Below are 27890 nucleotides of genomic sequence, written 5' to 3'. Positions count from 1 at the left end.
TTTGTACGCGACTATCCAAGCCAAGCCGAGTCAACCGGACGCTTTCGAACTGGGATTCAAAGAGGAAAGTAGCGGCCGCCTACTCGACCGCGAGTTATGCCTTGCGAAACTGTACGATGTACGACTATCGTACGGAACACCCGCGTTCTGCATTTCACCCGTCTGAGTCAGCGTAGCGCGCGACACGTTGCGCAATTCTCCTGCTTGCAGTGCTGTTTGGGACGATGGAGAATTATCGCTAGTAGGGGTGCGAAACAGCGTTTCTACGCGTATATCTCTATACGTATGTATATAGCAAGATCGCAGGAAATCTGCTCTCCTTATCGACCGTTCCGATACGTCGCGTCGCCCGCACCCGTCTTTCGTGAGAACCTTAGGAAAAACGATCCGTCTTCGAAGGGTTCCAATGACCCATATACATAAGCGTATATATGTGTGCGTATATACGTACGCGCATCCGAATGGTTTCAAAATACACGGTAAAGGTTAGGCGAGTAGACGCCGAGATGTGTAAGCATACACGCGTGCATCGAGGCGCAGGTCAACACTTCGCGTCTCGTCTTAAACATTCGACGACGCTTTGCTCGGAGGAAACGGCGGATCCGGTCGAACGAAACAACCAAACCAGCTGGTTTTCCTTCGTTCCGTGTTATTCCTTTTTGCGCTTATGTACATTCTATACCCTATAGGACAAACGTGCGATAAAGGTGTGAGTTTTCCCTTTGGTCGCGAATACTTCGACCGATCGTTTTGCTTCGGGACTGTTTGCGACTGAATCGACTCTACCTGGAAACGAATATCGGTCCAGCTGTCCAGCTGTCCAGCAGCTGTGCACTTCACCTGCCCCGTTTGTAGCTGTCTGAACCGTGCGCGTGCACTGTGCGTGCTGCGGACTATTCGGCCGTGCACCAGTTTAACACGTCCAACTCGAATCACTTATCGAGGATTCGACTTTGTAAATTTACGCGTTTCCCTTAACTGGATACGTATTTCGAGATCAACGGAAAGAGGCGCTGTTGCTTACGCCAGTACTCCACATAACCTATTTTACTTCTCTTTTCTTCCTCCTTCTCGCTGTTGAGAGAACATCGGAAGGTGATTTCCAGACAAATTACACCGGTCACGGAGAAACGCGTTTTAAGGCACGGTTCACGGTACATGAGACGGGTCGAGAGACAACGATTTTACATGGTTACGTTTCCGGTTGTTTCGACCATCGTAATACACCCTTCGTGCTAACTTTGCCTCTGGGAATCCATCTTTTTTGGTCGAAACTTATATTTACCGAACGTACTTATCGAGCAGAGGTCAACGATACCAAGTTAATTAAATATAGGAATCTTCCTGTTGAAAAGTTATTACTCGAAAGAGATTGCAAAATCCCGTATGGCCTTCTTCCTGCCTTATGCGTGCTAGATAGATCGCCCGTTTTTCTTCATACTACGAACATAACTGGATATTGTTTCGTGGGAATGGAGAAGTAGGAGGGGTATTAGTTAGGTTGTACGTACAAATATTTTTCTGGCAGTCGGAGGGCGGCCGGTAATCCTTATCGAAAATGTTATTTGACAAATCGATTCATATATTGATAATAAAGAGATATTCAGCTGCTTTGAACACGATATGTGTTAGATAAATAATAAAATTTATCGTTTAAATATCGTCTATATTATCACGTTAAGGTAAGTCATACAGTGGACGAAGAGTTGCAAAATATTAAAAACGCGTGACTGCTGTTTCCCAAATGGATTCCTAAACTCAAAACCGTCATACTTCGGCTCTATTCATCGAGTGATATCAGAAAATAAAAAGAAATTAAAAACAGAATGATTTTCAAAGGAAGAGTTCTTCCTTTCCTTCTCTCTCCCTCTCTCTATCAACTAGCTTCGTTTAACTTCTCCGTGGATATTCGAACGAGGTCGTACCATTAATCGAAACGCGACAGCCTTTTCTCTGCCAATGTATTTTCCATTTCTCGTCAAGGTTGCAAAATAACTTCGATAGGCAAGTACGAACACAAAGAAGAGGATCGTTGAATCGGTCGGTGACTAGATAGACAGACACACGGGCAAGCGAGTAGGTAAGTAAATAGGTAGGTAGATAGATAAGTAGGTAGGTAAGTACGTAGGTTCGTAGGTAGGTAAGTTGTCATGTAGGTAAACAAACACAAACAGAAAGAAAGAAAATGATGGAATACTAGGCGCTACTGTGGATACACGACACGACAAACGATATCGAAGCTAAAGAGAAGTGGAGAGTCGCGCCTCGATCCTCGAACCATGCACCTGCCTTGCGTTACCGCGTGGTATTTATCTTTATCGTCCTTACCTTTTCCTTTCTCGAAACTAATCGGCCAAAGGATAAAAGTACATGGATGACTCGCAGCAACGAGACGAATTTCCCCGCGACTAACGAATGTGCGATACGAGCCTTACCTGATGGGAAAGTTTGCGTTATCGGTTCGTTCGAAAGATCGAAAGAACAGGTGTGAAACGACGATGCTACACCTGCGCGAATAACCGTACATCGGTTCTACTGTTATGCCTCGTGTCGAGGATTCTCCTGTTTTCGACGCAAATACATATGTTTTATTAATCTAACGCATTATTTATTCATGCAATTCGAGACGAAGAGAAAAAAAGTGGAGGAAATAGTAAAGTTCGCATCTTTGCACATTTACTCCACGTTTGTCGTCGAGGACGACGACTACCACAACGACCGCGACATGTCGATGCATTTGATACGTGACGCACCTCTTTTGTCTCACGCGACCGTTTTTCTATGACAAAATCGTAAACACCGGTTGTGCGATAGCACTTTTCGATGATGCGTTGCGATACGATATCGATACGCTTATTCACGGCGATTGTAGAAGTGGCCATGGATGTGGCTGCGGGTACCCGGATGAATAAAATCCTATATCCTTTCTCTCAAGCGTGTATACTTTTTTAACTATACATAGGTATGTACATATATAAAATACGTATATACATATTACGTTTTAGAGAGTATACACGTATCCGAAACTATCTCCGCGATTTTTGAGCCAATTTCCTTCTTAACCAGCAGTATCTAGTAACGATAAGTCGAAACATCTATGATTTTAATTACGTACGTTTTCCTACGATCGATAAAGTAGAATATTTCGGGACAGTCGCAGTCGGCTAAACAGAACATCGTCGTTATCTTTCCTTCGCGTCCTTCATCCAGCGCGGCTCATTTGAAAGTAGGCCGATAGAAATAGAAGCTGTAAAAGTCATACGACTCTTTTTTCAAACCCTTTTTTCGTTTACGTCGTGCATTGTCTTCGGATTTGCAAATCGACTGATCCAAAATCGTTTACGAATCAGTCGATACCATAGTACGGAATAGATACTATATATATCAGTACGCATAGATACTATATATATATCAGTAAGTCACTTCCTTGCTACTTAAGCGTAAAATTCTATTAAACGGGGAAGGTGTTTTAACTGTTTTAAATTTCACTGAATCTTCCTCTAACGAAACATTAATTTTCCTCTTCAGAGCAGATAACGGATAACGAATAACGTATAATCGATTTTCTTTGGAGCGGAATAGACCAAGTTGAAATGCTGTTAGAACGTTAACGCTCTTCGAGGCGAGAGTATCGTAATTTTTAAAAGCTGTACAGGTCGTTGGGTGCGAGCGTCGTTGCATGTGCACACGTGGAACACCACGTAATACGTAGTTCACGATACATACGAATCTTCCTTTTCTCTTACCCTAAGATCGACTAGTTTGCTTCCCGAATCGATACGATTTAACTATTTTACCGTGTATTTTAAGTCGAACAATCAGTGTCACCTGTAATTACTGATCACTGTCGTTTGTTTCTGCAATTCATACCTCTGCTTCTCTTCTTCCCTTTTCTTTTCCTTCCCTTCCCTACCCGCTTTTCTTTTCGACCGCGTGCGCCATCACGTACGCTTGGTCGAGTACAAAAACAATAAATTTTAATTATAACGAGACAGCAGTACGACAGAAATACAGCACGAATACACCAGCATGAACACGCGAGAAATATCAGGTCTCTCGAGAAAGAAGCTAACCCAACTTATAATATGCGATAGGTATAACGTAGATTGGGGATGAAGTTTAGAACCAAGTATGTACGATCAACTAATCGACGACCGTTTGCTTGTGAGTAACTCTCCTAACTTCGCCATCGACTGGTTTCCTCTCGATAGGGTTTGATCCTTGGAAAATCGTTAGATCGACTCTTCGTTCCCTGGAGAGAGAGAGGGAGAGGGAGAGAGAGAATGACGAAGAGCGAGAGACTGAGGGACGGAAGTTATCATTTCGGAATGGGAAGTTGCTTCGTGGAGTACCTGATTTTGCGACTACTTGATTTTACAGGAAATCGAGGAATCCATGAATCGCTTGCCCCAAAGAAAACGTGAAAACGCGAGTGAATAATAACGTATGGGATACGCCTGTAATACGACTACCATTCTTACTGCAGTTGCTACAGCCTACAGGTTTTCTGTCATCTTGCTAAACAGATGTACATACTTACACGTATACTTCTCCTGGCGCCAAATCGTCTCTATCCCGATGAAACGTTCGAAACCACATAAAGAACGTGATACATCGGGCAAACCGGGAAACAATCAGCCGAGGCAATTCTATCGAGGTAACCGTACTGAATTGAAGAGAACCATGGAAGAAATCTCTCTTCTTTTCACAAAGAGAGAGAGAGACAGAGAGAGAGAGAGATGAGGGCGGGGGAAGAGAAAGAAATTTTAACCTACAAAATTTTTACATCGCATGTTCGAACGAAATAATTTTTGCGATATATTTCAATTTAACTTCAACTTCTCCGAAAGCACGATCTCGAACGTTCAAATGAATCGAGCGGGCACACTGGCCGTATCGGATTGATTTCTAGTTTATGTCTCGACAAATATTCCATAAAACCGGGAGGGTTATTTCGTTTTAACGTCTAACGATATCGTTTCCTACGATATTTCGATTCGCACGAGGAGCGCAAATTCTCGAACCAAACGCGTCCAATAAAAAAAGAATGAGACAGAGAGAGGAAAAGAGAGGGAGGAAGAACAGTGTTTGGAATTATAGGAAAAAGCCACGAGTAAACGAAAAAGATTGATAATTTTCCAATTTCTTATCTCCTCGTTGTTTCCTTTCTTCTCTCTCTCTCTCTTTCTCTCTCTGTTTACTTGCTGTTTCTCTTTGGTTTACCTCCGTTGGTATTACTCGATCTTTCGTTTCATCTGAATTCTTCTCGTCGTGCTTCCAACTAACAAATTGATAACCAATAAATCAATCTCCAAAAGGAAACAGACATAGTCGCGCGCGCCACTGAAATTGATTTACGTAATCGGAAATGATTAAAAGGTTACTTTAGCGGATGAATAAGATTTCTCCTTTCCTCTCCTTCTCTTTCTCACTCGTGTATTCTATTTCCGTTATTTCCACAGCTCGTCTACTCTTACCTCTCATTAGTTTGCAGTTTCGCCAAGATAAAGAATTCTCGATGTTGCAATATTCTGGACGATCCATCGCGTCCTCGCTATGGTAGAGGGTGAGTCCTCTCGTTATACAGAAGCGGAGCACTGGGTGATTCCCGATGAAAAGATACGAAGAAAATATGGAATACAATTCTTCCATAGACACTTCGCTTTGACAAATTTTCAAATTGGATTTTCTCCAGAAAACGAAGCGTCATATGACAAAATTATATTCTACACTTTCTTCCTATTTTTTGACAAGGAATCACCTCACGCTCGATTATAAGTAACTGTCGGACATATTCTTTATAGGAATGCAAACCGTACACGCAATTGACGATATACATGTAGTTAATTTATTCGCTCTTTTATAACGCACGAGGTTCGTAACGATCATTTATTTAAAGTAAGCACCACCATTTCAGAGATATTACTAAAATGGACTACATATTGGGTGATTTGCATGCCGACCGACAATGGTAGACGGCGCCCTACGAAAGGGACGAATTATGTATAGACGCCGCAATAAACGGTAATAAGGTGATTCTTGAATTCCTGTAAATATGTATGTTAGATGGAAAAAGTGAAGGAGGGAAAAAGAAAGAAAAAGGAACGAGAAACAAACGCGAAAAGACGAATCGATACGAAAGCATTTCCGTTTTTTATCTTTGGATGCTCGCGATGCGAAAGGAATTGATCAAAACAGAGCGAATCGCAGTAGCCGCTTCATCCGTTTGGAGATTCGAGGGTCGAATCGCGCGGTCGTTCTTTCTTTCACAAAGATTTCGCTTTCGAAATGCAGTCTAACATGTGACGATATATACAGTTTACTCATATTTGTCTATCCTTTAAAGCAGAATAACTTTTTTTTTTTAGATTGGACCAAACGATTTGCATCAGTTTATCAGATATGCGTAAAAAACTGATTATTCGAGCCAGTAATAAAAATTTACAAAATACGTTTTGTAGATTTATCTGAGTTACCTATACACGTTAAATATACCGTATATGTATACTGTATATCTGCTGAAAATTTCGTCGAAATCGATCGACGTTGCTATGAGTTGCAAACTGTTAAAAATGGTAAAAATGGTCAGTTTCTCACGAACTTCGGCTTGTCGCTTTTTACTGTATCATCGATGTTTCGCAATGATTTCGATAAGATTTTCATTATGTATACAGATAACTGATATAGTTATATAAATCTGCGAAACATATTTCTTAAATATTCATGACAGGCTCGGACAAGAAAGCTGTAAAAATCGACATTTATTATTTTGCCCGCCATCCCAATTGCAATTATCTCCAAATGTTTCTTCGCCCAGTAAAGTAATAGTTTAGTTTCTCGAAAAAACTCGTCATTCGGTCCAATTTTGAAAAAGTTATTCCGTTTCAAAGGATGGACAAAAAGGATAAGTGTAAGTAACGGTATATTTATGGACATATATTACCGCGATCAAAAGGGAAAGGCTCTCGTAGGTTGATCTAGTCGAGAAAAACGATCAGAGAATAATAGTTGCGCTTTGATACTTGTTCCTTTCCTCCTCTTTCGACTGTCATTTCAAACTTAATCTTAAGATTAATCGAATCGATCAAGCGCAGAAGGAAAAAGGAGCGCGTTTACCATAGATTGCGAATATGACTGTACGAATGAGATTCTCGGTAAGCATATTTTTCGATAAATCGGCACCGATTTAGCAACTGTCGCTACTGCTTCACATTCAGATTTCTTCTTTTCCACGAAAGACTAATTACAGAATCGGATAATTAATATCTTCGTACGCACGCGACTTGAAACCAAGAACCGATCCGAACGATTGTTATCATAGCGAGACTTTCATAGGGTAGTAAACAGTAGTGGCAATAAAATGGTAAGCTTAATGGACGAAACTCGCTCCAGTTGTGTATTCCTCTACGTCCAAGGAGTTGTTATCGATGAATCAAACGTGACTAACGACCAACCAGATGGTATTTTCTTCCCTGATTTTCCTGTTTTCTTTCAAAAACACTCTAATCGATTCATCGAACCTTTTACATTTATTTAACGTTTTATATAGCATAACACGGTTACATGTACAAAACGCTTATCGCAATATTCTCCGAAGGCTATGAAACTCTTGCGAGTTTGGTACACGAGGCGATTCAACTTGCGACTTTTGCTTGTTCTGCTTGCTCTGAAAACAAGGGGGAGAAAAAAAAACCAAAGGAAAGAAGGGAAAAAGATGAAACAGGAGGAAAGAAAGAGAACGAAGAAGAATGGTTGATTCGGCGATAGTAGTGCGCGCGGTTGAGTTCGCGTTACGCTCGTTGGTGGTTACCGGAACGATATACGAGAATCGAGGGTAGGAAGCTCGGACGGGGTAGTACACGGATCCGTTTGATTGGTCGAGGAAAGTCTTTAGGGGTACCATGGGGTGGGGATGGGGATGGAAATGGGGGATGAAACAAGCGCCGTAAAGCCGCGGACTTATATAAACCGTGAAGAGCGGAGTCGTATTCGCAGAGCGGGATTCTCCGTCGTCGAAGAAACAATCTAGCTAAACAATCCATCTAAGAACAACTCTACCGGTGTTCGTTCGTTTATCGTATCCCGATAAGGTAAGTGCAACTACCTAGTGCAACATTAGCTTCTTCCTTTGTTCCTTCTTTTCTTCCCTTTTTTCTTCGATTGTTCGTTTTCGTTAACACGAGATTAAATACGCGTGTCCGTTTTGTCAACTGACTCTGCATACTTCCCTTTGGCCTTTCTTACACTTGTACGCGGCGTAAACGAACCTCAAAGTATACGGAAATTTTTAAAGTTTTCAACGAAAGAGAAGAACGAACGAGTGTCCGAGTTACGAGAGAAAATAAACGTACGAATAACGAATTTTAACAGGAACCACAGTTCTGATGATCATTCACTCTATGAATATTTTCTATCCATGTAAATCTTGTAATCATTTCATTGTAGAAACGACGCGTTTCTATACCGAAGAAACTGCCAACTCCGTTGCGTTTAAATAGAATACGGTTTCCTGCTTTTAACAAATCTTTCGTATTTATAATTCCTACTCTCCTTTTTCTGTTTCACCTATTTTCCTTCTTGTATCTCCACTGTCTCCGACCACTATCCAACCACTGTTTCTCTTCTTCTCTGACATTTCTCGGGTTTTCCTACCGTTCGATTTTTATGCACGCTTCGAACCGAACTCGAAATTAGAATAAGTACGTGAGCGAATTCGCTAAGACGAAACCTCCACGTTGCAATGATTATCGAAATAAACTCACGGAGAAATATTCAATTTCAGATAATAAATTCTTTCAATGTTCGAATGAAAGTAATTCGCGACACGTCCGATCTATTCGTTTCACGATGCAAAAATTAAACGGTACGCCGACAGGTAATTTGACTTGTTGCTGCATTCTTTTCGTGACATCGAGCCATTGCATTCGCGATAAACGTCTCTCCTTCTTCATAAAGAAATTAACAGACTGAAAAAAAAAACAATCGAGTTTATGGCAAATACGGGTATCGCGATATTTTCTCCAATTCACAGCTGTTCGATTTGTCATTTATTTTCAAATAGCAATCTATACGATATTTCCACTTCTCGAATCTTAATTGGATAAGGAAGACGATACGCGCAGCTGTTCTTCGTGGTTGAATTTTCATGGCTGATCGAACGCGATTCACCCTGTTGCGAGTGTACCGCGCTGCTTAGTCGTCGGAGAACGGAAAACAGAAAGGGGAAAGCGGAAAGCGGAAAATGAAAAGCGGAAATCGGAATACGGGGTATAACAGACGGAATTGCGAAATACGGGGCGTGAAAGGTGGCAAAAAATAGAAAAAACGAAAGAGACGAAAGTAATTGCTACGATTCTTTTAATTTCTCGTTATCTGCACACCCCATTATCTCACTTCTTTTTTGATTTTCATTTTTTTCGAAATCCAATATTTTCTTTCGATTCTTCCCGGTTTAAACAAGTTCCAATACGGTGGATGGAATAGTTCTTTTAGAATCCCACAGAGAATTGTGATATTTAAACATTTGAAAATGTTTGTGTATTCGAGTATCGAGTTGTTCTTAACGAATGTAAGTACACGCGTGAAAACGTATCGTCAACATCAATTATCGGAAGCGCTGAATCCAATTATCCTGTGTTACGGCCATTCGGCACGCTGAAAGCAACTCGTGATTGCCTTCCAATAAAATACTAATTGAACGAACATCGATACTAAGAGAAATTGGAAAGCGTCGCTGTAATCTGAAGCGTGCCATAAACTTTCGGGTATTCGTTTCAATGAAAACATAATTTCCTTGGACCTTACGAGCTTCGAATAATCCCAATCACTGCTTACAAAAACATTTTAAGGACAAAAGACACGCATATGTGTACATGTATGTGCATATATGTGTATGTAACGTTTCGCAAATGAACCTTTTTACTGTTACGATAATATGCTGCTGTATGGAACTGTCTGTTGAGAATCGTAAGAATACGATGCAGAGACCTGCTCGAAAAGTTTGCCACGATCGCTCTTTCCTTCCTAGAATTTCTTCTTAGATTGTGGCTTGAATAGTTTGTTAGTCGCTATAGTCGCGGAGTGCGCCTACCTTTCTGTCTCCGGTAGTTTGAAAAAAGAAAAATAGTAAAGACTAAGGACTTTGATTTCTCTTCTCTTTCTCTTTCTTCTTTCTTCTTTCTTTTCCTTATTTCTCCTTTAGTTTATATTCACCGGCACGTATAGACGTTCCAACTGGAGCTCTAACTGGAGTTCCAACTCGGGAAACGTATATTTTGATCAATTTCATCCTGATCGTTTCTTAACATGCACATGTATGCAACGGTGCGTTGAATGAATCGATTAATATTACAATGAAACCACTTCACTTTCAGATTTGAAAAAATTTCGAGGATGCATCAAAGGATGGTATCGTTCTACATACTGTTGGTGGTTGCGGTTCTTTTCGTATCTTCGAACCTCTCGACGAATGCCGCGCCGTAAGTCTCTCATCTCTGGCGATCAATTTATTCACTTTTTCCTACAAATTTGCTTGGTCGATCGATCTTTCGTAGTATCGCTAGTCGAAATATATTGAGACGAAAACGGACGTATGATACGGCACGGAACTACGCTAGACAAGACGAGACGAGATGAAACAAGAGATACAGCAAAATGCGCGATTCATAGCAGGACAATATAGATAGAAACATGAATAAGCACAGTCGTATTATGTGTCTAAGAAACAGAGAAAAAGAGATACGCATATACAAGGTGAACGAAAGACGCATCTGGCAGTGTCAGAAAGTTTAACCCAGTTTCATTTGACGAGGTGTCGTTTAATGAGAGGAAACGGTTCTTCCGTCTATCTAAAAGTAAAGAGACTGCCATTGTTACGTCTTTTTGTTCCACTGTTACAGAGTATCGCGTATGCGTGTATAACCCAGAATGGAAAAGTTATAAATTCGATAGTTAAACGTCGTTAAATGAAATGAGAATGCCGCGAACAATTTCAGGGAAAAAAGATTGGCCGTGTACTCAATGAAAATCATTGTTAGCATTATGCAAAGTAAAGCTCTCAATGTTTCACAACTAGGCGCAAATGCTTTTGTTAAAAGACATTGACACTTTTACATTATAGACAACAAGGTTACTGGGAGGAAGATCCGGAAGCTCTAATGGAAATAATTAGTCGGCTTGGTCACACCATGATACGTAATCCAGAGCTTGAAAAGTGAGTGAAAAGTAACCATCTTTACAAAGTTAATACCAGTGCAATACATACATATTTGGCATTCATTGTCAAAGTTTCGCACTCTAATCACCATCCGTGGCTTCTTTTTACAGTAACAAACGGGGACTGGACTTAGGTTTGAGTCGCGGATTCAGCGGGTCTCAAGCTGCAAAACATTTGATGGGATTAGCAGCGGCGAATTACGCCGGAGGACCTGGCCGACGACGTCGTTCCGAACAACCCTAGATTCAAAAACGTACTGGTTCGCTTGATCAATCTCATTTCGACTTTAAGCTCTAACGTCATAAATGTTTACTTGCACGGGCTCGTTCGTTCGTTCGTTCTTTCGTTCCTTTTCTTGCCTTTGCCCCTGTTGTAAGGTGATTCTGCAACCCGACAAATTTTGGCTGCTTCAGCCCTTATCAATTAGTAAATCAATCTTAAGTCAAATCGATTTCTCTTTTAAATTATCGTTCGTGCGTGCAATCAATCATTTCTATCTCAGATCTCTCGCATATACGCGGTATACTGAACATTTTTGTTCATGAAACATATTGTTCCTTCTTTTTCCTCGGTTTCTTTCTTCTTTAAAATTTAGAACATCGAGACAGTTAAATGTCAGTTACATTCTAGTCATTGTTCTAGTCATAAAGTTATTCCATTCATATTTACGTACCAGAGTGCGTATTCCTGCGTTTACAAGCATATATACTAACATGTGGAAAGAATAGTAAAATAATACGACAAACCTACCCATCGGCGATACGATATATATAACACAATCAAGCGTTAAAATAGAAACCATTAATAATTATTGGAAACGCACAAGTTTAAATGGTCAACTATGAATTCTGTAATTTATCTTTCAGTCTCATGCGTTAAATTGTAGCCGATCGTGCATCTATTTTGCATTCATAAACTGATATCGATACCTGTCGTACATGCAGCTTAAATACTTGTACATTATGTCTATTTCGTTTCCAACTAATTACATACATCATATTGTATTTTCGAACGAATGCTATTCGACTATTAGCGTATCAATACGCTGTTTTATGTAAAATTAACGAAAATAAATCCAATACATATACCTTTCGTTTCTACATTACCTTGGCTATTATCTTTTCCTTATCCTTCCACTTCTCTCTTCTCCCTTCTTTCTTTTATCATAAACAAAAGAATGCAAGGATTCCGTTAAATCAACCGGAAAAACTAGTGCAGAATGTAGACAAATAAAGTATTTACTAGGATCTTGAAACATTGCCATAGTAGTTACCTTTCATCCATTTTATTCAAAATAACCCCTCCCTGATAGCGCATTTCCCACTATTTCGGTACACGTATCGAGAACATAAGTATATTACACCATGACTGAGAATATCAAAATATCTTTTTTAATGAATACAAGCTTTAGACTTTTATGGGTCTATAAACCACATTAACACTATATCAATAATATAACAACAATATCAAGTAAAAATAGTGAGCTTAGAACTAAAAATCCGAGTGATTGCACAATTTGTAATACTAGACCTTAACCTAGTGCTCAGTCTTAGTTTTAAATCTAGCTTCATGTTACATCAAGAGTGTTGAATATTAACAATATAACAGCAATATCAAGGTATAAAAATAGTTAACTTAGAACTAAAGATTCGAATAATTGCACAATCTGTAATATTTAATCTTAATCTAGTACTTAATCCTAATCTTTAATCTAGCATTCTCTTTTTAGTCTTTTTAATGTACATCTAGTTTCAGACTTATGTATTAGAAAATATCTGTACAATGGTAAGGTTTCAGTTTAAAGCTTAGTACTCTTTGTTGTCTCTGAATTTTAACATAATTATTCTCGTTACATGGTGATATATGAAGCTTCTACAAATTTATCTATATCTTTGATGCTCTGTATCTTGGGTTCTTTAAGAAATATGTGGATTCTGTAGAGCAGAGTCCATCCGTTCTTTCTGTGATTTTGTATAAATTTTTATCTTTCATACCTGTGTAAGAAGCAGGCCCACAAGATACAAATTATTTCTTCGATGTGAGTGCTATAGTCACATGTTGGGTCTTGTAATATGCTAATCTTTGTCAAGGAGGCTGCCAGATTGTAGTGATACACTCTAGCTCTATTTACCCAAGCCAGTATTTTCTATTTACCCTAACCTGTGCGTTTTGATTTGTAGGTTGACGTTTTGATATAGTTGTTGCGGAATGTAATTTTATCAACGTACCAATTAGATGACAGTATGGGCTCAAATCATTCCTCCAGAGCATGTCTTGCAAATATGCAAAAACATGTACATATCATAAAATCACACAGAATTTCCTCCATCAGTACCGACTGAACAAAATATAGATTAGAAATGGAGTCACACTATCACCTATTAATGGGCAAAGAATATGATGAGTTGTCACTTATAGATAAATATGAATATCTTATGACTACCATTATCTCATGACTACAACTATTGCAGGAAATAACTCCAGAAAAAAATTCCACAAAGACCAGGAATTCTATCAAATAGTGGGACTCTAATTGCAGCAGAGAGGTCAGGAAGAGAAAAGCATCCTTTAAAAAATAGACACACACTCTTCGTAATAAATTGGATCAACTACAAAAAACAAGCTGTAGTAACTAGAAAATTTCTCTTTATTTCTAAAAAGAAATAAAGAAAGACAAGGCTTCAGGGACTTTACAATAAATCACGATACCGGATTATATAATCATGGTCTAAAATGTCGAAAAACGACTCATATGATGTACCAACGATACGAGCGCGCTCTAGTGTTTATATGTCATGCGATCTTTATGATGGAATACATAGAAATCAGAACGAAGTACTGATACTGCTGATATTTTTACTTGTATCCCTACGCGCATTTAAGGAAACTGTACGTTGTTACAAGAAATTCTCTACTTATGTACGTAATTATGTATTTACTAATTGGAAGACATCGCGTGCGTTTCCGCCGAGCAATTGATTCCTATATTTCATCTTTGTATATCACTCATGTCTTTCAATAACGTTGTTTTCCTTTCTTCGTTCTTCTATACGTGCGCAGTGCACGCACACGTATCTTTTACGTATCATACGATATACGTATCATTTTTTCTTACATATCATAGATATATACAGAGCTAATGATAACAACAAACAGGACAAATGTCAACGAAATAAGATGAGTGTTCGCGTATCGATTTTTATTTTGATACTCACTCTCACTATCAGTTTTATACTGTTAGCTCCACAAAATTCCGTACGACAGGTGATATTTGTAAGTATATGTATTGTTTTCTAATACACACTCTTTATAATACAGTAACCGACATACCTTCCTCTTATGATTATTAATCTGTTAATAACTTGACAGGTTTTTCGACATGGAGATCGTACTCCTACCGAAAGTTACCCAAACGATCCGTATCGGGATTATAAATGGCAAGGGGGCTGGGGAGCATTAACCAAGGTTTAACAAATTCCAAATCTGTTTTTTATAAATCGATGACCGTTTATTATTATTTATTATCATAAGTAGAATGTTATTGAAAATGCATGCTATCCAATGCGTTGATATCACATAAATAAGTTTTCAATGTATACAAACATTATACATAATCATACAATTATTCGATCTCATGCACAGGAAGGTATGGTACGAATGTACAATATTGGTCAGTGGATTCGTAATGAATACGGCTCAATAATTGGCAACAAGTATGAGAGTGATTTGTCTTTGACGCAAAGTACTTACGCGGATCGGTGCATAATGTCTGCTCAAGTTTTACTAGCTGCTTTATATCCACCAAACACAGAGGAAATATTTGTGCCAGGATTAATGTGGCATCCTGTTCCTGTTCATTCCACTCCTAGACATTTGGATAAGGTATACGTATTGTACGCCAGCAAAATACTTTCGATATTAAAACAGATAGAGGAAGAAAGATAAACAACAATTACAATTTTCAGACGATTGTAGTTAAGGCTCCCTGTCCACGATTAGAGAAAGCTTTGAAAGAAGCGTACGCAAATGAATCTAAACATCCAGAATCTCCATCAGCCGAATATTTTCAAGAACTTTCCAATTATACCGCAAAAAATATCTCAACAATCACCGATGTCGAATTTTTGTACAATATTTTGGAAATCGAGGAACGTAATGGCTTAAAATTACCCGAATGGACAAACAAATACTACAATCAGCATATGCGTGAAATTGCAGCCCGTAGCTTAGCCATATTTACAAGCAATACATTACAACAACGACTTCGAGGAGGTACACATATATGAATATCTATATCTTAGAACAATTATGATCAAGAAACCATTCTTATCTTATTGTAGTTATTCGTCTATATAAACAATATTTTTTAGGCCCCTTACTGCAAGAAATTTTGAAGCGTTTACACGCTTTTAATGATGGTCAAGATACAAGACGAACGTATCTTTATTCTGCTCATGACATAACTCTCGTTAATTTATTAAGAACCATGGGATTCACGAATGAATACTTTAAACCTGATTACGGCTCGACGCTTATTTTCGAACTGCACGTTGCATCCAATTCTGCGGACACAGAACTGAAGGTATTATATATTTCCTACTGAAAAGAATCATTTCTAATCCAGTTAATATTTGTTTCGTCTAATCTATTTTCATATTTTCTTCCTTCCTCTTTTTTATATTTTCTTTTTATTCTTTTATAGTTAATGTATCTAAATGATACAGAAAAAATGACATTGTATCATATGAATATACCAAAGTGTGGCACCCCTTGTCGACTAAAAACCTTAACTAGATTATGGAAGGACGTGCTTCCTGAGAACTGGGACGATGAATGTCTACTCTTATGAGTCTCCCCCATTAATACACAAAATATATATCTATCTCTCTACAATTGATTATACTCGATAATTTATCTTACAAGAAGGAAACCAAAATTCTCGCTTCTCATATACGTCCGTGATAGTGATAACGCATATAGCCGTAAAACAAAGTATACTGTATCATGCGAATCAATTCTAATTCGAGCGAAGCTGGTTAAGATTACTAAATTGGCATAAAATCGTTTAACCAGGATGTGTCCGCGTTGCTTATGCAACGAGTGACACTGAATGTTTTGCATGTCTCGTTACGCAATACGAGAACGATTATTTCAAGCACTCTTTCCGTTGAATTCAAATACTCAAATGGAAGATATGCGTGAATGCATCAATTAAATGGCATCGAGATCGTACCGTATCGACCGATATACCTAGTAATCTTAGTATGTAAGTAATTACTTTTTTATTTCATGCACATATGCATATGTATCATTGAACAGTCGAATTTTCCCCATCTACTGGTCACTAATCACAGTTACTTTGCATATGTACGTCTACATGATATTTTACAAATAAATAAATGGACACGCAATATTTTTATATTAATATTCAATTTGTAAATATGTACATATAATCCCATTGTTCTATTTATATATATGTATGTGACACGATATTATTTTTTATCAAATATCGCTGTTGGTATTATATTAAATCGAAAAATAATTCACAACAATGAAATGTTAACAATTATTTGAACAAAGTGGTTCGGAAAATAAATTATTAATTATTTGACTAGCAATGAAATTACATTATTTTACATTAGCTTTTTTCTTTTTTATCTACAATTGTTTTCTTTTTTTATGGACAGATAAATAAGTGGATAAGAATCGAATAGATATAAACGCGCGCGCGCGTGTGTGTATGTATGTATGCATGCATGTATGTATGTATGTATGCCTGTATGTATGCAATGTATCATAGATGGAATATGACCGACCTCGACTAACAGTGACGCGTAACAGTGCGCTCATTTCGAGATAAAGCTAAACACATGCGTGACTCTTAATGTAGACAGAGCGTATCTTTTACTTAGTACGCAACTTTACAGAAATACATACGTAAATCACTCATTGCCAAGAAAAGGATTCCTTACTTCTATAAAAGAGAAAGACTCCAAATATCATACACTTTTAAATTCATTGATTGATACCTACTTGAAGTATTTTAATAAATGCCTATATATATTTATACCTATATTTTAATAAATACCTATTTTAAATATAAATTATTCTTTCAATTATACTTGAAATTTTCGATTGATAGTCTCCATATTATTTGCTCATCTTCATTTATATAATATATTCTCAATTTAATTAATTTCGAACGATTCAGGATAATTTGATCTGTTGAAATTGACTACTCTCAACTATATACATATATATATACATATATATATATTCAGTAAATTTAATTATATACAATAATCATTGTAAATATTTGTATAACCTTTTCCCCATTTATCAAATCTATGTATTTATTGACAATAACTCTGTCGAAAAAGAAACATTTACCAAAAGAAAAGAACAAAGGTGCCACATATAAGAAATAGAAAAAGTAGAAAGAGGGAAAGATAGAAATATGTAAGAAAGAAAAAAGGATGAAAGAATAGAAAGGAACGCAGAGAAAAGAGAGGGATAATAAACTAGAGTACTAGAGAATGGAAGGAGGTATATAGTGATTGTGAGATGCGCAGTCGCGGTATCGATATAGAATTGTTCGCGACGTGGTCTGTTGAGTAGTCGCGCGTAATCGCCGGTTGTTTTCTTACAATTAACGTGTTCGAGCGATACACATTTCCTGTTTCGATCGATCATTTCGTGCTTCAGAAATAGAATTAAATTGTTAAGATTTTCGAGATTAAATTTTTTGTAGAACACTTAATACGTTGACAAGCAGTATTCTAGTTATTTCCAACACATACGTATAAATTACATATGGGCTGGTAAACGTCGTGCTGTCGTGCCGTATGATAGTGTCAGTGTTGAGCACGCCTGTCATTACTTGTGTGTTTTATTGAAATCAAAACAGGAGGTTAGATTTATTTCATGTTATTTTCTCAAATTTTCATCATTCTTTCACCTTTCCTTACTTATTTTCACTATAAGTATATATACGATACATATAATATAAATAGGAGAGAAGAAGAAGGATATTCGTAATTGTTGTGTTAAAGTTGTGAATCAACATCAAATCTGTATTTAGATTATGATTTTGTTTGGCAAAGAAAAAACGATCGAAGTCATATGAACAATACATTCTTTAGTCATACGTGACTTTTTACAATAATGATTATAATATATTGTTATATTTGCAGAACCATCTTTTGACTAATATACGAAATGTTTAGCTGGTTAAGCCGAGTAGAAAGCGGAAAACAGGATCTCTTTGAAAATGTTGCTGATGGCCTTAAAAAAATATACAAGTCTAAATTATTGCCACTTGAGCAGCATTACCAATTTCAAGATTTTCATTCGCCTCAACTTGATGATCCGGATTTTGATGCAAAACCCATGATCCTTTTGGTGGGTCAATACTCTACTGGAAAAACTACTTTCATCAAGTATTTGCTAGAACGAGACTTTCCTGGAATAAGAATCGGACCTGAACCAACAACAGATCGCTTCATTGCAGTTATGTACAATGAGAATGAGCGTGTGATCCCTGGAAATGCTTTAGTTGTTGATCCAAACAAGCAGTTTCGTCCTCTTTCCAAATTTGGGAATGCTTTTCTTAATAGATTTCAATGTTCTACTGTTGCGTCTCCTGTTCTGAAAGGCATATCTATAGTCGATACACCTGGTATCCTATCAGGCGAGAAACAAAGGGTATGGATTTCTGCAAACTTCTATTTGCAAATCAAGCTTGTATATTTAATTAAAAAACCAGTTTTTCTCATGTTAGGTTGACAGAGGTTATGATTTTACTGGTGTTATGGAATGGTTTGCTGAACGAGTAGACAGGATCATTCTACTGTTTGACGCACATAAGCTTGACATCTCTGATGAATTCAGAAGATTAATCGAAGCATTACGCGGTCATGATGATAAAATTAGAATTGTACTGAATAAAGCTGATATGATCGATCATCAACAACTCATGAGAGTATACGGAGCATTGATGTGGTCCTTGGGAAAAGTTTTACAAACTCCTGAAGTAGCTAGGGTATATATTGGTTCATTTTGGGATCAGCCTTTAAGATATGATGTAAATAAACGGTGAGTTATCTTTATTTTCCCATGTTTTTACTTTATACGAATACTACATTATCTGCTATGTTATTGCAACATAAGCATTTTTTACTTATTATACAAAGCCATTATATGGTTTACACTTTGTGTTATAAAAACTTGTATAGCTCTGTATCTTTTATCATTTCACATTTTTTTCTTTCCTTTCTTTTTAGGCTATTTGAAGATGAGGAACAAGATTTATTCAAAGATATGCAATCGTTACCTAGAAACGCGGCACTTAGAAAGCTCAACGACTTGATTAAACGTGCACGGTTAGCAAAGGTAAAGAAACAAAAATTACAGCCTATTGATTACCGCACCCTATTACTAATCGATCGATATCGGCTGTAGTGTTTCGACGAACGATAAAATCTAACGATATGTTGACTTATAGGTGCATGCTTATATAATCAGTGCTTTAAGAAAAGATATGCCTAGCGTGTTCGGTAAAGATACCAAAAAGAAAGAACTTATCAAAAATTTGGGCCAAATTTATGATCAAATACAAAGGGAACAACAAATTTCACCTGGTGACTTTCCAGATTTGAAAAAGATGCAAGAGTCCTTAGCTCACCATGATTTTAGTAAATTTAACACTTTGAAGCCTAAACTCTTAGAAGTGGTTGATAATATGCTGGTTAAAGATATTGCCCAACTCATGAGTATGATCCCTCATGAAGAAATTGGTACAACATCAGATTCACTTGTTAAAGGTATCTTTCCATATTTATGTACTTTGTCTTTGTTACAGATATATGACTCACAAAAATATATACTGGACTAGAAGACAAATACATAAACGTTTATAATCTATTTATTAATTTTTTAAGTTCGTATGATCTAATTATTTTTCAGTAAATGAACGGTTTTCTGAAACCATTCCATTCAGTATGACTAAACGTTAACGTTGACTTTTTATATTTATTCATCATATTTTTTCATTTTCCACATACTATTTTAGAAGAAAATAAGATTCTATGAAAATCAAATTTTACGAAGTTGCATGATATTTTGTATGATAGGCGGTGCATTCGAAGGCGTGGAAGATCAAGTGAGTCCATTCGGATATAAACGAGGTGAGGGTATCGATGCTGGCGCAGGTGAACCAGAATGGATTGTCAACAAGGAAAGATATAAATACAATTTAATGTTTGAAAAACTCGGTCCATGTGATGGAAAAATCACAGGAGCAGGTAAATTCTTATTATATGTAATGTATTAACTCTTATGCTTAAACTCAACTAGACTTCCTTCCGATTATATGACGCTTTTGTTTTAAGCAAAATAGTTGAAGCTTGAAGCAATATAAATTATTTTCGTATTATATGATATTCTTACCTTTTTCTTATTTTCTATTATTAATAATATCCATTTGGAATCACATTTTCAGCGGCAAAATCGGAGATGGTAAAATCAAAATTACCAAACAATGTACTTGGCAGAATTTGGAAGTTATCTGATATCGACAAAGATGGATTTTTGGACTCCGAAGAATTTGCTTTAGCAATGCATTTGATTCATGTAAAACTCGAAGGTTACGACCTACCTGCAGAATTACCAGATCATTTGGTACCACCATCGAAGCGAGATACATAATTTAGCTTCAGTATTGTATTCATCTTTTGTGTCAGTTCACTAATATGTTTGATGTACATATGTTTGGTACATATCTGATGCGCACATTATACGACTATATTTATTAATTCGCTAACACAGCATCGCCAAACACATCAATCAATGTTGCTATAATATATTTCTTAAATATTCGAAAGAGTACGCAATATTCACGTATTTTATTTCAATAAATATCTTTATATCACATTCGGGTATGCATGATTTTTGTCTAATTAAAATGTGAAAATGTCAGAGACAAAATAAAAAAATACTGACAATTTTTATTATAAAAAGGAAAAAGCAACATAACAAATCAGTTTTCTTTAATTTATAATACAAGTTATCTTTCACAAATTGCCTATTCGGTATTCTCAAAGTATACTACGTACCCTTTCGAGCTAAGCTTTCTATGTTTAAAACATTTGGATTTTTAATAATCTTTCAAATCTAAATTATATTTATATTTTTCTTTTACTTCTTTTAATGTCACGTCAAAAATTAACGTTAGGTTACTATGCAATAAAACGTTACAATAATTTGGATATATTCAACAAACTACGTATAAACACTCAACGAGTGAACGAACGAACGAACGAATGAATGAATGAATGAATGTGTATTTGTACACGCGTGTGTAATATATTTGTCTCCTGTTCGAATACAGTTGTTGATAACAATATTATTGTTATTGTTATTATTACTATTGTTATTATCATTATCTTTAAAGAAAATGTGCTTAAGTTCATTGCCGCTCTATATATATATATATATATATATATATATATATATATACATATATATATATTACATATAATAACATATATTATATATAATATATAAATAATCAACTTTAATTTTCTAAATATATATAGAACAGGAAAAATGTATAAGAATACAGATTATGTATTTCCTAATCATATAGCTACGCGTAAAAAAAGTACGCGATAAAGCAAATGCAATATTTATTTAACAAACATGTTAATCTGTAATCAAACACAAACTCGAGTACTATTCTATAGTATAAACACAAAGTTCCATGAAAAGGAAGCGTGAGATATGTAACAATGAAACATATATACTTAGAAAAATGTATAATATTGAATCATTTTATACACGTTTCGACGTTTCACTTATTCTTCACTTGTGCAATATGTGCTTTCGGTAAAAATTACAGATTTTAATATAAATGTAATATCATTATGTGCAATCGAACAATAATATAAGTATATTATATTTTTAAAAGGAGAAAGTATTTAAATAAATTTTTTAATAGATCATATTTAAGTAATTTGACGGTGTAACATGAGAAACAGTAATATTTCGAGAAATTAAATAATGTTCTTTGTTAGCACTGCCACCGCGTTTAATACATCTTTTTCTGTAGTATTTAAAAGAAATATTCTCATCCGATATCTTTCTTGTACTTTACAACAAAATGATCTTAATGGAAAGAAAATTATTTTTTATAATATTCTGCATGACAAAATAAATATGTATAATCGACTAAAAATATCCGAAGCGTTCTTTTCTGAATAATATATGTATATGAGAAAGTAAACATTATGGTGACTAACAACGAGAAATGCATTAAATAAAATAATATTATTTTTCACGAAATATAATTAACACGATGACTACCCATTGCTTATATGTACTTATATATTCCTGACCAGTTCAATAATTCACCTTATAGTCCGAAAAATTTGAATTAAAAATTTTTTTAATTAACTATATTTTGTAAATAATGTATATTATACAAAAAATAATTGCTTTAAAATAAAATGCATCAGTAGATTTAACTACATATTAATATGTGACAACGATTATTAATAGATATATATTATTAAAGAATCAAAAAGATTAAACCTAAACAAAATGTTTGAATTTTTTATCTACATAAAAAAGTAAATGTATAAAAAAGATATTAATTATCTTTTTCATAATTTCAAAGGAAAAAACGCAACTTAACTAAATTTTGTTAATATTAGGAGAAAAAAATGAACACTTCATATGTAAATAGAAACTTAGTTAATAATTATTTCTTCTTCATAACTATAAATTTGCTTCCTTTGAAAGTTTCAAAATATGTACAATTACGTCATCTATTGTCTTTCTTGTTAAAAGTGATTTTACCATATTATCTTCTATAACAACCATAAATAAACACTTTATGTTTTCCCTTAATCTTTCATCAAAAGGTAATCTACATTCTGATGTTAATGGTTCATGCCCACATCGTCTAATTACAGCTTGTACAATATCTTCAATAGGGGCATCAGGCCAACCAAAGAGCTGTAAAATACAATATATATAAACATGTATTAAATAATATTTGATGTAATACAATTGTTATAGTTACAAATACTATTATTGCGATTTATACCTGAAGAGTATCATCATCAATTAATATTTTCAAAAGATCAGCTATGGCTTTTAACAATTCTTCAGTGGAAAATTGAGTAGACTCTCCTTTCTTTGTTTTCTCTGCAGCAACTGTTGCAATGTTATATAATTGTATTTGTAAATTCTTTTTTTCGACTTCATCCATTACTTCTTCTAATAGATCACGGTGTTTTGCTTTAATGTGCCTCATTAAACAATCTTGACGTATGAAAACCCTATTACATTCAACACAAGATTGTGGTGGTTCTCGTCTATGAGTATTTAAATGAGCTTGTAAGGAAGATTTTGTAGAAAAAGCTTTTGTACATTTATCACATTTATATGCTGTAACAAAGAGAATATTGTTTAATTAAAGTTCACAAAAATTATGTCAAAATTATAACGATTCCATTACCTTTAACTCCTGTATGAAGTATTACATGTTTAACCAGATCTTCTTTTCTTATAAATTTCTTTTCACACATTTGACATGCAAATGGGGTGGCTCCTTCATGAACAAATTTTTTGTGAACATTTAACCGAGCTTTTCTACTAAATGCTTTCCCACATACCTCACAGTAAAAACCATTTTCACCAGTGTGATGAAATATATGTGCTCTCAATTGAGCAGCCTGAATAAATGATTTAGAGCAATATTGACAAACATGAGGTTTTTCACCAGTATGAGTTCTTTGGTGACGATTTAAAGTTTCCCGAGCAGCAAACTTTTTTTGACACTAAAATAATTCGAAAATCAATTAATATATCGTATATATTTTTAGGCTGTTAAAATTAATTAATACAGTATCTACAATATAAATTAGAGTTTTAATTATACAAAGTACAACATTGTAAATTGTACATAATCTGTAATAAAAACTTACACTAATTTTCCTGTATATAGTGCTTGCTTGTAATAGAAAAATTATATGAAGAGATTAACATTACAAATCTACTGAAATTTATACAAAGTAGGGCATTTAAAACTGGTCACCTGAATAACTTGCTTGTTTTTGAAGATAGAAAAAATGCATCAGACCAGGCTTACTTGGTATGGAGGGACTTATAATCTGATATTACTAATTTTTTTATAGATGGAGACATCAAGGAGATACAAAGATCAACTCCGATTTTTTAAATGAAATAGTATGGTTTCTTATTTACGCGAGAGTGGCATCAGTCGACAAATACTTCTTGTATTCTTCTTATATCTTTGTATATTTTGCGAATACTTCACATTAACAAATTTCACCTGTTCCAGATTTCACTTGATCAACAATTAAGTGAAAATGATTTTCAAAAACGTTTACAATTTAGTGAATGGGGCTTACGAAAACTGCAAGGCGATGAAATGTTCTTGAGCAAAACTTTGTTTACAGATGAGACCACATTTACAAACTACGAAGCAACTATTAACTATTACAACATGCACTACTGGTCAGTGGATAATCCACGATGGCTGAAAAAAGTGGACAAACAGAGATCTTGATCTATAAACGTCTGGTGCGACCTTTTTCATAGTAAAATAATTGATTCGTATTTTATTGATGGCACGCTAAATAGTCGTAAATACGAGAGAATTTCAGAAGACGTTTTGCCAGAATTGTTAAAAGACATTTCACTGTATATATGACAATTCATGTGGTTCCAATAAGGCGAATGTTCTGCTTACTCAGCATGAAATGTTATAGAATTTCCAACAGAAAATTTGGAGATTGTTGGATTGGTCAATCAGGAAATAACAAATGGCTGGCAAGACCTGACACCTCTAGATCTTTATTACTGGAGAAAATTAAAGGAAGAAGTATGCCACAAAAAACCAACAATCAAACTTGGAATGCAAGAACATATAAAGAGAACTTGCTCTATAATAGATACAAATGAAATTTGTCAGGCAGTGCCATCAGTATTACAATGTTTTAGACTATGTATCCATGTTCAAGGTTGTTATTTTAAACACTTGTACTAGCATTAAGTATGTATATAACATGTTACATGTAAATCATTGAAGTATTCGAAGAGTGCTCTGAAGCAATCTATTTTCTATTGCAGTTGACCTTAGGTAACCTTGAATGACCTTCATAATACTCTACCAAATTATAAATAAGAAACCAATTATAAATAAGATACTATTGCATTTAAAAAAACAGAGTTGATCTTCATATCACCTTGATGCCTCTTGATACCAAGTTCGGCCTAATGCATTTTCTTCTATCTTCGCAAACAAGCAAGTTATTCACGTGACCTGTTTTAAATGCCCTACTCTGTATAATAGGATAATATCAATCACAAAAAAAACGTAACTTGTTAAAATTGAATTTAATTCAAAACTTACATATTGGCATTCAAATGGTTTTTCTCCTGTGTGTACACGTCTATGTTTCTTTAATGCAAGAGAAGATAGAAAAGACTTTGGGCATAAATCGCATTGAACTGGTCGTTCTCCTGTGTGTACACGTTCGTGAATTAACAATTGTTGGTTAGTAAAAAATTCCTTAGGACAATATCTACAAGGTTTCTTTTGTCTTTGAGGAGTTCCGGCGTGAGTTCGTAAATGTTCACGTAAATTATCCTTCCGCGTGAAAATTTTTTGGCAAACCTATTAACATATACAATTAGTCTCGAACTTTGTTTTGCTAATTAAATATTATATATAAAACTTACTTGACAACTATATGTATTAAGAATATTTCCATGACATCCAGATTGCATTATATGGCGATTTAAATGATACATTCGTGAAAAATAAGTATCGCAAGGCTCACATCTAAAACATTTTAAATTATACTATTTAATGAAATATTCGTCCTAATAATAAATGTACAGTTACCTGAAAATTTTTTTATCAGCATGAGTAGTATAACGATGTTTGTTTAGTGACTTCTTATCACGAAATGATTCTCCACAATCTTTGCAGGTACATGAATCACACTGCCAATGAATTACCACAATGTGTCTTTCTAAGGATGATTTCTTTTTAAATGATAGGTTACAGTGTTGACATTTAAATTCACCACCACTGTGCGCAGTGCTTAAATCTTCAGCACAGCAATGACATTGTGTATCAGGTACAGGTATAATTATTGGCTTATCATTATAATTTTTTTGATTATTAGAACTGTCATCTGAAATGATCATTTTCCTTATCTAAAATTTTTTCTTCGAAATATGTTTGACAAAATTTTATATAATATATACCTTCCATATTGGAATTATTAATATAGTCTGGATTATTATCTTTCTCTTCATCATCTGACTCATAATTCTCAAGACTCCTTAACTGCAAAATGTTGGAATCATCTTCTTCTCTACATATGTCTAAATGTTCCTTTAGCATCTATCGAAATAAGTAATTTTGTCAAAACATATTGCAAATTACATTTTACAATTAAGCAATTTTTAATATTTCTACTATTAATAATAATGTCAAAATAAAGTTAAAATCTTACATCTTGTGATTGAAAGATACGATGACATGTAACACATTCATAATCTGTTATAATTTGTATAATTTGACCGTCATGAGCAATAACTGAAAGGCATAGTAAAAAAAAGGCTATAATAAATAAAAAAAAAAGAATGTAACGCAAAAACAACAAATCCATTACGAAATGAACAAACGCCATGTATAAATATATAAAATCAGAAAGTAAAAAATTATCTCTATTTTGTATACCTGTTGTGTCAGTGGATTCTCCTTGTTCAGCAGACATTATAATAGTTTCTTGTACGTTTTCTGGATCTATAAAAATCACACATCAATGTTATAGTAATTATTAAAAATTTCTGTACATCATAGACTATATATTACAATTACCAAATAAATTTTCTAGCGCTGTATCTTCTAAGAACACTGCATCCTCAACTTTCACGATTTCTATAACAGAAATGACGCGTATCATATGCTACGTACTAACTAACATACGAGATACATTATTTTCATTGGAGAACTACGGATACCTACCCATTATTTCTTCCATCACTTTTATTCTTGATAATTGGACCACAAGGCAACTGTTTGCGTAAATTAAATATTTTTCTGCAATTGTAGTTCACGATTAAGAACTGAATATATAAATTACAGTATTTCTCTAGTACCTGTATTCACATTAATTTAACAGTAGTAATATTGATTAAAAATTATTGAGAAGGAGCAGAAAAATATAATCGAAATTGTTGACAATCTTTCAATTAGTTTTACACTACAAGCTTCTTAGTCACTTCTATCTGCCCCTGAAGAAATAATCCCTTTAAGCCCAAACGCACATCAAAATGGCCTATGTCAAGGGGCACACAGTATATATTTTTAATTAACATACTTCCTATAGTTATTCGTAAATCCAAGTTAACAGTAGTTTTAACATATAATTATGTTTCTCTGAAAGTGAAATTAATTTATTATTTATTTAACGAAAATGAAAAGAGAATAATTACTGCATAATATTTAAAGATAGATAATTTTCAAATACCCGATGCGGTTAACGTTATTGAAAGTAGAATAATTATTAAATTAAATGTCGATTAAATAAAATGTACGTACAAATTTTATATGTACATAAAATATCTATTA

General features: G+C 35.0%; 4 protein-coding genes and 1 long non-coding RNA gene across 11 annotated transcripts; 4 read left to right on the top strand and 1 right to left on the bottom strand.

The window, feature by feature from the left end:
* The first annotated feature begins 2056 nt into the window (after window positions 1–2056).
* Window positions 2057–25459, top strand: LOC117151958. Its single transcript, XR_004462142.1, has 2 exons — window positions 2057–2108; window positions 24763–25459. It is a non-coding gene; the product is annotated as an uncharacterized LOC117151958 (long non-coding RNA).
* LOC100741827 (diuretic hormone class 2) lies at window positions 7933–12294 on the top strand. The gene is made up of 4 exons (XM_003491271.4): window positions 7933–8090; window positions 10374–10478; window positions 11120–11212; window positions 11326–12294. The coding sequence occupies exons 2-4, from the start codon at window positions 10393–10395 to the stop codon at window positions 11456–11458; spliced, it is 312 nt and encodes a 103-aa protein (XP_003491319.1). The 5' UTR covers window positions 7933–8090; window positions 10374–10392; the 3' UTR covers window positions 11459–12294.
* On the top strand, window positions 12916–16642 carry LOC105681076 (lysosomal acid phosphatase). 4 transcript variants are annotated; one of them, XM_024369180.2, is made up of 8 exons: window positions 12916–13509; window positions 13687–13776; window positions 14350–14488; window positions 14585–14680; window positions 14858–15097; window positions 15181–15487; window positions 15586–15797; window positions 15918–16642. In XM_024369180.2, the coding sequence occupies exons 3-8, from the start codon at window positions 14393–14395 to the stop codon at window positions 16062–16064; spliced, it is 1098 nt and encodes a 365-aa protein (XP_024224948.1). In that variant the 5' UTR covers window positions 12916–13509; window positions 13687–13776; window positions 14350–14392; the 3' UTR covers window positions 16065–16642. The 4 variants fall into 4 exon arrangements, with proteins under 4 accessions (XP_024224948.1, XP_033177942.1, XP_012243878.1 ...); XM_012388455.3 differs by lacking the exons at window positions 12916–13509; window positions 13687–13776 and adding an exon at window positions 13996–14134 and having other exon boundaries at window positions 14340–14488; XM_033322051.1 differs by lacking the exons at window positions 12916–13509; window positions 13687–13776; window positions 14350–14488 and adding an exon at window positions 13934–14134.
* LOC100743754 (EH domain-containing protein 3) lies at window positions 16346–22555 on the top strand. Of its 3 annotated transcripts, none has more exons than XM_024369178.2 (7): window positions 16346–16481; window positions 18409–18919; window positions 18996–19309; window positions 19498–19606; window positions 19719–20037; window positions 20347–20517; window positions 20715–22555. In XM_024369178.2, the coding sequence occupies exons 2-7, from the start codon at window positions 18434–18436 to the stop codon at window positions 20918–20920; spliced, it is 1605 nt and encodes a 534-aa protein (XP_024224946.1). In that variant the 5' UTR covers window positions 16346–16481; window positions 18409–18433; the 3' UTR covers window positions 20921–22555. The 3 variants fall into 3 exon arrangements, with proteins under 3 accessions (XP_024224946.1, XP_012243866.1, XP_024224947.1); XM_012388443.3 differs by lacking the exon at window positions 16346–16481 and adding an exon at window positions 17753–18125; XM_024369179.2 differs by lacking the exon at window positions 16346–16481 and having other exon boundaries at window positions 18619–18919; window positions 18981–19309.
* On the bottom strand, window positions 22950–27698 carry LOC100743634 (zinc finger protein 25). 2 transcript variants are annotated; one of them, XM_033322049.1, is made up of 11 exons: window positions 27285–27698; window positions 27138–27197; window positions 26997–27062; window positions 26770–26852; window positions 26519–26657; window positions 26151–26445; window positions 25985–26087; window positions 25656–25919; window positions 23736–24057; window positions 23322–23665; window positions 22950–23230 (listed from the first exon to the last, which is right to left on the bottom strand). In XM_033322049.1, the coding sequence occupies exons 1-11, from the start codon at window positions 27298–27300 to the stop codon at window positions 22991–22993; spliced, it is 1932 nt and encodes a 643-aa protein (XP_033177940.1). In that variant the 5' UTR covers window positions 27301–27698; the 3' UTR covers window positions 22950–22990. The 2 variants fall into 2 exon arrangements, with proteins under 2 accessions (XP_033177940.1, XP_033177941.1); XM_033322050.1 differs by lacking the exon at window positions 26770–26852.
* Between the last annotated feature and the right edge of the window lie 192 nt (window positions 27699–27890).

The sequence above is a fragment of the Bombus impatiens genome, unplaced genomic scaffold (genome assembly GCF_000188095.3).
Source record: "Bombus impatiens unplaced genomic scaffold, BIMP_2.2 scf_0548, whole genome shotgun sequence".
Classification (NCBI taxonomy): Eukaryota; Metazoa; Arthropoda; class Insecta; order Hymenoptera; family Apidae; genus Bombus; species Bombus impatiens.
Note: the sequence above shows the minus strand (reverse complement) of the source record. Positions and strands in the feature narration are given on the sequence as shown.